At 47.5% G+C, this 13,721-nt stretch overlaps 1 protein-coding gene across 1 annotated transcript in view; it reads left to right on the plus strand.

Moving 5' to 3' along the window:
• The first annotated feature begins 1,722 nt into the window (after positions 1–1,722).
• Positions 1,723–13,721, plus strand: part of SH3PXD2A (SH3 and PX domains 2A) — a 230,729-nt gene continuing 218,730 nt past the window's right edge. Inside the window, exon 1 of the mRNA XM_059477426.1 lies at positions 1,723–1,794. Within this exon, the coding sequence (XP_059333409.1) occupies positions 1,723–1,794 (72 nt within the window). The remainder of the gene's footprint in view (positions 1,795–13,721) is intronic.

Below are 13,721 nucleotides of genomic sequence, written 5' to 3' on the forward strand. Positions count from 1 at the left end.
GCCTTGTGTCATGCATGAGGATTAGAGGTGGAAAGTCCCTCAAAGAAGAGAAGAGGGTGCCTTGAAGAAGATAAGCCTCAAAAGTGACAATGGAAGTGGCACATGAGGTTTTCCCCTCTGTTGCCCTCCTTGTCTCATGTATACTTATGCACCTCCTGGGGAGGGATGCTGGCATTTTAGCATTTTATGTCAGGTCATTTATTTTGGTAAACTGTGTATATTAGCTGAGAAGGGAGGAGAAGGCTGGCTCAGAGCATCTGTCCTTGTCACTATGCCAGCAGATACCTGGTTCCCACCTGGCAGTAGCTGATAACTTATGCACTGATGGGCTGCTCCTGACTTTTTCTTTTCTCTTTTCTTTTCTTTTCTTTTCTTTTCTTTTCTTTTCTTTTCTTTTCTTTTCTTTTCTTTTCTTTTCTTTTCTTTTCTTTTCTTTTTTCTTTTCTTTTCTTTTTTCCTCCCTTAGGCTGCTTGTGGAAACCTGCTATGTTCTGAAAACAGCCACTTTTTATGCCAGCTTTCTGGCCCAAATACCTAAGGCTTTGTGACTGTGGTGTCTGTCTCATGATTATTGTTTCAGGGCCAGTGACATTGTAAAAGTTCTGTTTCAGAAATTGTGACTAGAGCACGTCAAAGGAAATCACATTGAGATGGACTGTTCTGACTGTAAATAAGAAGCTTATTTTGCCAGGAGCTGGTCCTCTCTGCACTCCTGGGCTGGCAGGTCTTGAGCCGACAGCAGCACTCTGGAATCTTACTGGAAAATCTGCACGGGCTGCTCTTGAAGAGACTTCAGAGGAAGGAGAGATCTTAGTAACTTCAGTTAATTTGGTGAATAGCTAATGCATGTCATAAAACAAGCTGAGGGCTGGAAGATCACATTGAAGTTCCCATTTCTGACGTAACTTTAAAATAATCATATGCAAATTAATGATGCATTACTGAAAAGAAAAAAAACCCCAAAACCTGAAATTTCTGGGGAAAACTCTTCTTGGTGTGGGACTAAGATGATATCCATTTACCTGTGCATGTATATACAAAGAGCAGAATCAGCTCTAAAAAGCCCTCATAATAGCGGGTCTGTGCAACCTTCCTCCAGCTGAGATGTCCGTGTGTCCCTGCGGGACGGGGCACTGCGGACCTTCCCTGGCCGACCTTGAGCTCCCAGCTGGAGCCCGGTGCGAGCGGGCTCAGCCCCTCACTCGCGGCTTTCCGGCGTGGCCTTGGCCGCTCGGGGAGGGCATTCCGGACCCTTTCTGCAGCCATGGAAGGCCCTGGGGCTCCCCCCGCCCTTTCCCCCGGGCTCTCCTCGAGGCCGGGCCGCGGTGTCTCGGCAGGGAGCGGGGGCTCTGCCCGGGCCCGGGGGCAGCCGCCCGCCCTCTCCGGCACCGGGGGGCGGTGGCTCCCGTCCCCTCCCGCCCCGTCCCGCCAGAGCCCTCCGCTGCCACCCGGGGGCGGAGCCGCCGGCCCTGCCCGGCCCCTCCCGCCGCCGCTGCCGCCGCCGCAGTGGCCGCGCAGCCCCGGGGCAGCGGGCAGGGAGCGGAGCCGGGCTGGGCTGGGCTGCTGTGAGCGGGGAGACGCCGCCGCCGCCGCGGCAGGGGCGGAGCCGGCACCGGGGCATCCTCCCTTGGCTGTCTCCCTGCCGCCCGCTCGGCATCGCCGCGGCGGAGGGTGCTGCCAGCGCCGGCAGGGAGCGGCGGAGCCGCGCCGGGCTGCGCGAAGATGCTGTCCTACAGCGTGCTGGACGCCAACGTGGTGGACGTGGAGAAGCGGAGGAACCCCTCGAAACACTACGTGAGTGCCGGCGGGGCGCGGGGTGCGCACGTGTGAGGGGGACGGGCCGGGCGCGGAGCGGAGCGGTCGCGGAGCCCGGAGCGGTGCCCGGAGCCCGGAGCAGTGTCTGCAGCCGTGCCCGGAGCCCGGAGCGGTGCCCGAAGCCGAGCCCGGAGCGGTGCCCCGAGCCGTCCCTCGCCTCATGTGGGCGAGACGCCGGCCCCAGGTGAGGCGCCCGCGGGGCTGCCCGCGGCCTCCTGCTCTGGAGGTGCGGCTCCTCTTCCTCACCCTCTTTCACCCCGTTTGATTCTTGGCTCGTTTCAAGGTTACCATTCTGAAGTTTCCCTCTCTTTCTCCTCACCAGTCCCAGGGCAGGATGGGGCAGGTCTCCCGGATCCCCCGGCTGTCCCCGTCCTGGCCGGGGTGCGCGGTGGGGAGCGGAGCGAGGTTCGGCTGCGGCGGGGTCGGGCAGCCGGCGGTGCCGAGCGCATTTTCGCTCGTTCTCACCCCTAAGTTACATTCAGACCTTCTTTGAGGGGGCAGTCTGTCTGCATGCTTCCCAAGGCAGACTCAGCGTTTGGATCTCTTTTATCTCTCTTTCACCTTCCTTTCACACCTTACTGCCAATAGCACAGCATTAGAGGAGAGTTTTTAACCATTTTCCCAGACTCCTGTGTTGCAGCCTGTCATGTTGAGGTGTCTTTGCCTGAAGGAGTTGGCAGCATACAGTCAGTAGCTTTTCTGTCTCCACATTGGTAGAGAAGTATTTTTGCTTCTCTGTCTCTCACTGTTTCTGGGTTTTAGTTGCACCAAATCCTTTAACTGTTTCTCAAGATACAACATGCATTTTAAAACACAGAAAGCTGGATTTTGTCTACAGAGATGGTAAACCTTCCAGCTTTGGTAAGGAAAAGCCTGAGGGAGTATTGCATCTGGTGTGAAATTGCTCTGAGTATACTGTGTTTCCTGGCATTGTGTGTCTGCCAGATTTCTCCAGAGCTGATCAGCAGCTGAATGGATTGTTGAAAAGATAAGGCCAAAGACTGGACATAAAGCTTTATATTAGTGTTGCATATCACTGAGGTTTTTCCTCTGAGGCTTAGACCATAATCCCGTTTAAGGCTAGAGGGCACTATGTTGCTGGGAGATGCACTCCTGTAAAGCTGAAGCTCTCATCTACCATGGAATTAAGCATCTTGGGACCAATTCATAAACTGGAAGTTGTAGGCCTTATGTCCTCTCAGGTTGCAGCTGGACCTGTGCATTCAGTCTATTATGCACTCACTGCTTCCAGGTGGGAAAGGTTTATTTGGTTTTTGCAGACTTTGCTGTGGACTGTGGCTGACACAGCTGCAGGGTGTTATCTCACACGAAAGTGGTGGCAGTTCAGCATCAGAAAAGTACATCTGCCAAGCACCGAAATATACAAAAAAACTGCTAACAATATCTTCCAGTCTCTTGGATTGTTTGCAATCTCTTCTCTTGGAGAGAAATTGACACTGTTCATTTCTTGTTTGCTGGAAAATGACCAGAAAACAAGGATTTAAACCCTGTGTTTACAGAATTTGAAAGAAAATATTTCCTGTGTTTACCTGTAAAATACATCTTTTTCCTTGATGTTCGTTGTCGTTGCATGTTAATAAACAGTAACCTAGACTATTCCAAGATCTCTTCAGTGCTTCTAGTGGCAAAGTTGTTTCTTTGCCATCACCCTTCTCACTGTACACCTTAACTGATATGCTCTTCAGTACAATAGTTGCACACCTCCGTGTGCTCAGTTCTCGGCCCAAACCCCACAAACTAAATGGTTTGTTTGGTGATGAATGGTGTCTCTGCCTTTTGTCCCACTTAGTTTCCATCTGTGGCTGTACAGTGTTCAGTACAATGGGGTCACTCTGTCATCTGTCACTGAGTGTGGACCCGTGCTTTCAAAGAATTCAGTTCCCTGGGTCTGACCCATTGGTTGCTGTTACTTTGATTCTGCGCTCTTTTTCTAACATGAGTATTTTCTTCTAAGGTTAATATAATTTAGGATTTAGCTCTCTCCATTGCCTGTGGATAGTTTGGAGAGTGCAAAGCTTTATGTTCTTTGCTCTATGTGGCTTTGAAATATCAAAAAGCTTTTCTATCTCCAGCATCCATAAATGTCTTCATGCCAAGCCTTCAGGCCATGCAAACGTGCCTTGGCATCAGATTAATGATGATGTGTTTCTCTGGTGGATGGTGACCTAAGTATTGCAGGTGTTTTAACACAACTCTCTCTCCTTTTAATTGTGATCTTTCAGGACCATAGTGGAACCTGCAGAGATGAAGGCACACCTTAGGCATTGTGAGCACATGGAGAGGGCTAAATGTGAGCAGCACATAAGCCCCTCCACTGCTTGGCTTAGCTGCCAGGAGTCATTGCCTGGAGCAGGTGTCTTTCATGACATGAGCACAGCTTTTGTGGCTTTGAATAAAGAAAGCTAAAGAATGAAGACAGCTTTACATATCCTCTGCTATGATCCTGTGTGTGTGAAACTTCTGGAGAAGTTGAATAAGACTCTGTTTCACTGGAAGTTGAAAAAGGCTCTGCCTGTGGGAATAGATTAAAATCTGGGCTCCAATGCTATTGATAGGAACCCAGCCAGCTCTCTACCCTCTTCTGGGAAATCCTTACTGGGGAAGGAGTCTGCAGTGCTTCCCTCTGCATCCTTCTCTGCAACTGGGTTGCACAACACCACCTGGCTGGCTGGGGGCCCTGGCTGGCAGAATGAGAAAGGATAAACAGAAGGTTGGATCAATAACCACATGCCTCTTGTATGGTATATCCCCAACACAAGCTACTGCTGCTCTTAGAGCTTTTGACTTTTCAAATTAGTTTTCTATTTCTCCATACTGATGATCTTTTAAAAATTGATTTGCACTTGCTAATACTTAAAAAAATGTTAAATCTCCTTGCTTTGTCCCTTCCCTTTTCTTTTAACAAGAACAATATCAGGAAGGTCAAGTCTGGGTTTGTTGGAAAGACCCCTGATGCAACAGGGGTCACACATTGGCTGAGCAGTGCTGCAGTGAAGCTGGGTGGGTTAGGACAGTGCAGTTAGTGGTTGAAGGTGCCAGTGAATCATTCTGAAGAGAAAAAGCTGGTAGCAAAATCCAAATCCCTTTTCTGGCCCCTGCTAAGCACTAAATAGTCAGAAATCCTCTTTTCTCAGTTGATGAGGTTTGATCTGTTTATGGGGTAGCTTCTCTGGCTTTTGATCTGAAATTGTAATTGTCTGAACTAAGCACAAAATGATCCCAAACCAGAAATTCTGTATTTCAAAGGATGTACTGTTGATGCTTGCCTCCTTCAGCCATCCATCAGGGAGGTTAAAGAGGACACCTCCCCTCTCCTTCCCTCTCTCTGCTCCCATCTTATCTTCGGGCAGATATCTTATCCTTTACCCAAATGTCTGTCTCCTTTAGCAGCCCTGCAGGGAGCCTCTGCCTACAGATGTGCTTGATCTTGCTCCCAGGGAGATGAGATTGGGTTTGCATCTTCACCTGTTCACTGCTTTGCAGACCTGGGTGATGGCAAACGTTCATTAGAAGCCAGATGAAGAGGATCCCCCACCCCCTCTCTTACCACTTGCTTTTCTGCTGGGGACCGAGCACTTACTGATGTGCATTATCTCACCAGACATTTATAGGCTTGAGGTAATTTCTGAGGTCTCTTAAGTGTGCCTGTGTTATCCCAAGGGATGGGGTGGATACATCAGTGGAGATTTTCTCTTTCAGCACTGCTCTGCTCCTGTTTCAGCTGGGCTTTATGTGTTTTTCAGCTTTGTCCAGCACAGAAGTAAAGTAAAATGTTCTTGGCTTACAAGTGGCTGCTCTGCCTCCTTCCAGTTAGACTGAGGTGCACTGCTGATGTCAGTCATCTGAGATGCCTGCATGCTGTCCCAGCTCCTCCCCAGGGTAATTGTTTCCTAATGCCCCCTCTGAATGCCTTGAGATCTCTTATAGGAATGTCCCTGCATGGATGGTCAGTGGTTGCTGACCTCCTTGGTGTACTGGCATTGCTGACTTTTAAGGGACTGAGTTCTGCTGTGTAGGGTTTCAGCACTGCTCCTGGGAGAACATGAGTGTGCTTGTGTCAAGTGACCTGTTGTAAAATGTCAGCCTGCTTTGAAGAAAAATCTTGTATTGATAGGGTCAAGCTCTGCTCCTTGACTCTTGGCTGCTCCTGCTTTTACTGCTCAGACTTGAGCAATTCTGACACAATCAGGCATCTTCATGGCTTTATTCTCTTTGCTGCAAGCTGCTGTTTATACCATGGCCAGCACTGATGGAGAGTCTGGACATGGTTTAATGGCAAAGATCTTTGCTCCTGTGTTAGTATACCCTGGAGAAGGAATTGCTACCCTGGGAGAAGGAGCTGAATTCCCCCTGCTTGGCTCATCAAATGAGTTGTCCTGTGCAACTTGAAGCTGCTTCAATGCATTCAGGGAGCCCAGCAGATCAAGGAGCACTCCCAGTTGTTTCTTCCAGCAGAGCTTTGGGCTGGGAACATTCAGCCAAGAGGCAGTGGTATCTAAATTCAACAGTTTGCAAAGCAAATGGCTGTGTCCAGCCTTTGGAATAGATTATCTTTCAATAGAGAGATAAGGTAGTTGTCCTGATGTGTGGTGGTCAGGGCAGGATGAAATAATCCAGAGGCCTTATGTCCCAGCAGGCTGCCTGCACTGGCTCCCCTGTGGTTGAGTGTGCTGGGAGGGCAGCTAAATGAAAGTTCAGGGAAAAGCTTTTAGCAAGTCCATGAGCTGGGGACAACAGCTTCAAAGCCTCCAAGTTCCATTTTAAAAACAATGAAGATGCTACTATTGACTTTCACTGGACTTGGTTGCCAGGGAGATGATGGCCTAAGACACAGCACAAATGCTGTTGGCTGCTGCAGCTGCATGTGACTTCTGGCTTCATGAGAGCCCTGCCTGGGCTCAGTGTGTGGGTGCTGGAGCCCACTGGTGCAATTCACCTTGATGGCTTGTAGGCAAAACTACACCAGTCTCACTGCTTTGAGTTAAAAGTGAGAGGAACTGAGACACCAAAGCATGGAGATAGAGAGATGCACAGACATCCTAAGGAAGCAATTGTTGGAATAGCAAAGGGAGCCCAGACTTCCTGCATCCCAGAGCAGCTTGTCTATTCATCTCACCCACACCCCTGGCCCTCAGAGAGCAGCTCCAAGGCATTGCCTCCTCTGTCCCTGCAAGGTAGGATATGTGCTGGTATCCTCACTGGAAGCACAAAGCAAGAAGTGGTTGACCCAGAGCCACCCGTGAAGTGTGTGTAGCATTTAATGTTATTTTCTTTGGCTTTCAAAGCAGTCTTGCAATTACCTGATAAAAAATACAGTCTGAAAAAATACTACTCTTGTATTCAATCATTGTCTTGCTCAAAACCCATTTCCCATTTTATATGGATTAAACAGGAAGAGGGATTCAATGTGACCCTACCTGAGGCAGGAGGTGACGTACGAGCTCTCTAATTTAGTCATTTGGGAGGAAGCAGCTGGACCTTCTAATGTGAAGTGGTTTTCTTTTTTTTGATCTTCCTTTTTCATGCTGTATCCTCTTAATCTGTGCCTGCTCACGCACAGGGAACTGTCCCCAGAAGCCACAGGGAAGAGCAGGACCATGAGGGGGGCTGGCAGCACCGTGTGCTGTGTGACATTGTGAGGCTGAAGGCTTTCATGTAGCCAGAGCAGACACCTCGCCTGGAGCGTGCTGTGTAAATATTGCATGCAGAAGGCAGAGAGCAGCACAGTAGCATACTGTTTGAAATTGGTGGTGTCTGCTGTTTAATCAGGTAGTGTCAAAGCCAAATACAGTCAAGTTGATGGAAAAAAACCTCCTAGTAACTTTCCTGAGCTTTGGTTCACACCTCCAGAGAGGCTTTATTGAAACTTTTACTGAGAAGTTTGTAATTACTAAGTTTGTTAATATAATGCATTTTCCTTTGTCTTTACTTTAAAAGTAAAAATTCAGTTTCCAGGATCTGTTTGTTGTTCTTCTGGGCAGGGACATCTTCACATTTGGGGTGTGGGGGATAAAACTAAAGGAAACCAGGTGATTTTCTTCACCTCAAAGTATTTTAAAGTGGAATATTCTTCAGATTAGTTAGAGTCTTCCCACTTTAGAGCTCTCACTCTTTGCTCCACCTTCAAGATAAATATATAGTAATAATAATAATAATTTACTCCTTCAAACATACATTCACTAGATGTCAGTTATATGATATTCTCATTGTATGTATTTATAAATGTGGGGCAAGGGTTGGAATGCATAAGAGCATTTATTACAAAGCAAGGCTGCTTTTGCACTGAAACGTGTGCAGACAGACCTGAGAGATGGTGTCTGCACTGGGCTGTGAGGGACAGGTGATGACAGCCAGGGACAGGCAGGAGGGAGCAGTGAGACAACCTCAGCCAGCTGAGCAGGTGATTGTCTGGGCATAGTGGTAACCTAAGCTACTGTCTGGTTAGCATTTAGGCCTTGCTGCAAAAAAATGGGCACAAGAAAGGATAATAACCTTTAGATTACCCTGAGATGAAGGTACAGCAAATAAATATTCTATTCATTGTACCCATAAGTGCTTGAGTGTAGTGATGATCTTAATTCGTGCTCTCATGCTTTTTGATTTTGACAAAGCTCCTTCTTACTCCAGTTTTTGGAAGAGGAGGTCAATGTGTAGATAGCCAACCAAGCCCTTGGACTGGGAGCATTCTCCTTTAGTGGGCAGAATACACATTCCCAGCTTTGTGTCTCCATCAGAACATCACAGGTTGCACTGGTTTGCTGAGTGCATTCCTAATTGGTCATGGCAGACACTGCTCTGGGTGTACCACGGCTTCACAACAAAGCTCCGATTCTGTATTGTTATAATGCAACTTCTTCAGTTTCTTTGAGTTGACTCACTGGATAGAATAAACTATTTCTAGACTCTAAGAGTCCATGAGTGTGTGTGTGGTCCCACACATAGCATGTTTGAAGCCTGACTGGCAGTGATAATGTTTTGATACGTTGCTGGCACTGTTTCTCTGACCAATGGGGTGTGTTTTGTTTTTCCTGTAAACCACGCTGGCTAAACTCAGGGATGCAGGGCTCTGATGCTCTCAGAGTCAGTAGCATGGGTTTATGCTCTCAGTAGTCAGCAGCATGGTTTTATGGGCTTGATGCAAACTTGTTTACAAGGAAAACACCCCTATCTCTGTTCATGGGGAGAAACATGCCAAATCTCTACTAACCATAGCTGTGTTTAAACAGGAGCTCCACACTGCCATTCTGTCTCCTTTACAGCTGTCTTCCAAGCTGCCCCAGAAATGCTGGAAGCCAGGTTCTCCACTGTCCAGGACATGCCTGAAAATGCAAACTTTAACACATGAAGTTCATAAATCACCAGAGAGGTTTGAACAAACTTCCAGTGTGATACACACAGGACGTTGTGCAGTGTGGTAGAAGAGTCTTTACCAGTATGGCCTTTAGGCTCTCTGGATCTTGGTGTGCTCTGCTGCAAAGCCAACAAGATTTACTCACGTTTTATAAAGTGTAGAGATGCAGGTGTTACCTGACTGCTGGCATCAGCTTTGAAACCCCCAAGATGGATCATCTTCCTCTATGGGCAGGGCTGCCCTGGGAGCAGAGGCTGTGGGATGGCCAAGGTCAGGCTGTTATCCAGAAATGCGAGCAAGGCTGAGCTTCCCTGGCAGTGCTCAGGTAGTGATTGGGATGGCATAAGATCTGTATTCCCTTCTGAGGAAACACACATCTAGGATGCCAGCTGTGCTTGTCGACTCTGAGCTCCCCATGGGCTTTCTTCCCTGTCTTGGAGTCCCAGGGTCTGTGGAAGTGTTTGAGGTGGAGCGTGGAGTGTGGTCTTTGTGGGAGTAGCCCTTGGCAGTGGGCTGCTGGCTGCTGCTGGCTGCTCTCTCTGGTGTCTGTGCATTACCTGCCAGGAAGGCTCCCTGGCACAGATGCAGTCTTCTTTCTAGATATTCTTCTACCCTCAGGGCTTGGTGCAGCAGAGAACATCTCAATTACTGCTTTCCTAGCCCTGTGAAGATGAGATTTCTAATTGCTCCCTCAGCATCCTGTGAGATTTTCCTGCTCTTTGACTAAGGTTATTTATTATTTATACATTAACTCATGCATGTATTTTTTTGTGCCTAGAATGTTATTCCTGATTTTCCCCTCTCCAGCAGGTGCAAGCCTGCCAGTAAACCCCTCTGACCCCAAGCAAAATACCTTGAAAATCAGTTTTAAGTGTTTTTAAATTCCCATGCCCTGCAAGCTTTGCTGCTTTGAGCTCAGTCTATTCCCTTTGCCTGAAAATTTGATGCTTTGACACTTGCCTCATCTTGAGCAGCCTGAGCTGAGCTTTCCTGTGGTGGATGGTAGAAGAGGCAGATGAGCTCCTGGTCTTCTGCAGAATCAGGGCAGCTGGCGCAGCCCCTGCTGATGCCTAAGGGGGAGGCCTGAAGTTTCCCAGAGCTATCACTCCAGCAACTTTCACTGACATTAAAAGTCACTTAGAATTTAAAAACAAACTAACAAGGATATGTGAAGTATTTTTCTGGAAGAAAGCCATGGAGAGCAGACTAAGTGCATGTCCCTCCTCCCATCTCCCAGACATGTCACAGGAAGACAGTTCAGCATTTTCCTCAGTGGGATTAAAACAGGCTCTGGAGATGGCTTTGGGATGGGACAGAGGAAAGCCAGCAACAGGAAGGAAGCTGTGTGTGTGTTTTATAAGTATGTCTCCATCAGGTGAAACTGTCTAGAAACTCTGAAGCAGCACTGATGGTAATATGGCTTTTTATTAACCAAAAGGCTGCTTCTTTTCAGTTAATAACAGAGAAGAATAAAAAGTGACTGGTTCTAGAGGAACATCCATGCTGGTTTTCCATGTACCAGAAAGTAGCAGTCCTGTACCTTATACATTTTACAAGCCCTGGATGTCCTTAACAAGTTCTTTTTTTCCCCCAGCCCCTCAAATTCAGCTAAGCTTTCCTCTAACCTTTCAGCAAAAAATGCTTTATAAAGGCAATTCAGGATGTTTTACTCAAGAGAAATCTAGCAGTAGCCTCTGGAATACTCTCATATGGAGGAGTGTTTTGGCTGTTACTGTTCAAGAAGAAATTTTCAGTTTAAACTTTTGCTGCTGTCTTTGTGATTGTAGACTGAGAGCATAGCATTGATGTTTTTACCACCCCTGAGGAAAGGTTACCCAACACTTTCCCTGTGTGCCAAGGGCTTTGTGGGGCTCTGCCCATCATGTTATCCCTGCAGTGATTCTGAGCCATCAGGGCCCTGATTCATCTGATAGGAGTGAGATTGTTCTCTACCAGGCACTGGCATTTATGGGGTTCCAGGTATCCTTTGTGGGGCTGTTGTGTGGAGCTAAAACCTCCTGGCTGTTGTTTCTACTCTGTGTGAGAGGCGTTGGCTGGGTTATGATAAAGACTTTGACTCAGATGAGGGTGAGGGTGCAGCTGGCCATGTGATTTGGTTCACAGGTGACCTGCAGTGATCCTAAGGAGCCAAATGAAGAAATAATGTCTATTGTTTGTATTTGTGGAAAGAGAGAGACTTCAGTTAGTACTAGCAAAGGCCTGAGAGTCAAATGTATGTTTTATCTGCCAGCAGCCTGTCCTGCCTGGCCCTTCATCAACCTTCTGTATCTGGGCAATGTGAGCTGTAGCAATCTTGGTCAAACCTCTATTGCCAAAAAGTCAATATGTTCCGTGCTGTACCTTGTGGCAGAAAGGGTTAAACGGAACTGCAGAAATGCTGAGGTGACATGGGAACACTCTTCAGCTGATGTCCTTGTGAGCCTCTCAGTGACATCAAACTGCTGGATCATTTCCAGTGCAGTTTGGCCTTGCCCCAGTGACAATAGATGTTAATCTGTTGGCTTGTCAAAAAAACGTGTTAGTGGTTTTTTACAGATCCATTTCCAACCCTCAGATTTCCCTGCTAGTAAACACAGCATTATGTCATTGTTTTACCAGGAGCCAAGCACTAAAGCCAACTGTGCAGTGCTCTCATCAGCAAATGTCCATTCACTTTGGGGCTTGATCTGAGTTCCCAGGCTTGTTTCCCACTGTTGCCCATGTTCTGGTCTCTGTGTCCATCAAACACCTCTGATGGTTTATGGGAAATGTGCAGGGCTTTGCAGTTGTGGGTAGCACTCTCCAGTGCATTTGTGTCAGATGAGGCTCCTATACCTGCTTAGCAAAAATGCTTTGATTTGTAAACCTTGATCTTCTGGTTATGTTAGCCAAGACAAACTTTTGGATTCTACATGTAAAACGAGGTGAAGGGTTTTGCAGCCCAGCCTTGCTTCTAGTTGATAAAATAATAGCCAAGTCATAGTCACAGGCAAGGCCCTGCCCATGCTAGATCCTGTTTGTTTCAAAACACAATAGCTGAGTTCCTACTAAAAAGACTGGTTGTCAAATTGCTAACATTATAAATTAACTTCCATAGCTTTCAGAAACAACACTCATCACAGATTAAATAAAACCATTTATAATATTCTTGTAACTCTTGTTCCTTGGTTTGCTTCTAGACTTATTTCCAGCTGTTTCTGTGAAGGATATGGAAAAAAAGATTTGTAAAGTTACCTTCAGTGGTCAGGATCCAATCTGCTTAAAGCAGCCTTGCTCATGCTGGCAGGGGTCAGATGCAGATGCCAAGAGCAAGGTTGGCATTGATGGGTGGTTTTCCAGATGTAGCCAGATGTGATTTGGAGTAGATGCACTCCTGGACCTGTACCATCCGCAAGCTGCGTGCCGTGTCAACATGAGGGAGGATGCCTGTAACTTGTGCTTCTGTCACAGTTTCATTTTCCTCCCTTCAGGGAGTTTCAGAGCTAGTCCCAAATCCTTGTAAGTGACACTCCACTTAGAAAAGCAGAGGAGAGAAAATGTGGCTGATTATGTTGTCACGTTAGCTTTAATAAAGGTAATTTTAAGCAGATGGTGTCTATTTAATGTTCTGGTAGCACCGATAAACTGGTTTTCAGCAGGTCTTGGGAACAGAGTGGGAGAGAAGGGCACGGTTGTGGGGGCAGCAGGCTGCCTGAACCCAATCCCTCTTGGCAGGGTTGCTGGAGCACTTGGGTGAAGCTCCCTCTCACTTGGACAAGCTCTGCACGTCCTGCTTGGGCGAGAGGAGAGGTGGCCTGCGGTTTCTGTCTGAGCTTCAACAGCAGTAAATAATTCCAGATTGACGCTCTGGAAGCGTGCTGTTTTTGTGGAGGGAGGACAAGGGGGGAGCCAAACATAACAGGAGTTTCTCAGTGCTTGGGGAAGGGAGCCAGGGTCACATTTGGAGCTTGTAGTGTTGGCAGACACAGAAGTGATGTGACACATCTTACGTGTATCGGCAGAGATAGCTGGGGTGATTATCAGCAAGCTCCTTTGTAGGCTGGTTTGTGATGCTGATGAACCAAAAATGATGCTGGGATGTTTCAGACAAACACTCTCTTTTCATCTTCCCTATCTGCTATTTTTTAATATTTTTGGCATTTGTCTCTGGGGTAAGGACAAGGCCATAGCAGCCCCTGGGATTTCAGTCCTCGTGAGTGTTAGTTGTGAGGTTATAGACCTACTGCCATTAAATTTAGTGTCACTTGAAGCTGTCCCCTTTACAAAGCTGGGCACTGACTCTATTCCAAAGGGCTGAGCTCCTGGTCCAAAGCTGTCCTTGACCCTGGCTGTTTGGCCAGCTGTCCTGCTGGCTGGTGTCTCTCCATCTCCCTGTGCTGGGGAACATTCCCAGGACCTGACATGAAGATTGCTCACTGTCCTCTCTGGCACACTCAGTGCCTGTTTTTTTAACAAATCAGTCCTACAAGATGTGTCAGTGAACTAAGGAGGCTTTAGGATGGCTGCAGCCTATTTCATCAAAGCAGCCTGAGAC

The sequence above is a fragment of the Ammospiza nelsoni genome, chromosome 8, assembly GCF_027579445.1.
Source record: "Ammospiza nelsoni isolate bAmmNel1 chromosome 8, bAmmNel1.pri, whole genome shotgun sequence".
In the NCBI taxonomy this organism is placed as follows: domain Eukaryota; kingdom Metazoa; phylum Chordata; class Aves; order Passeriformes; family Passerellidae; genus Ammospiza; species Ammospiza nelsoni.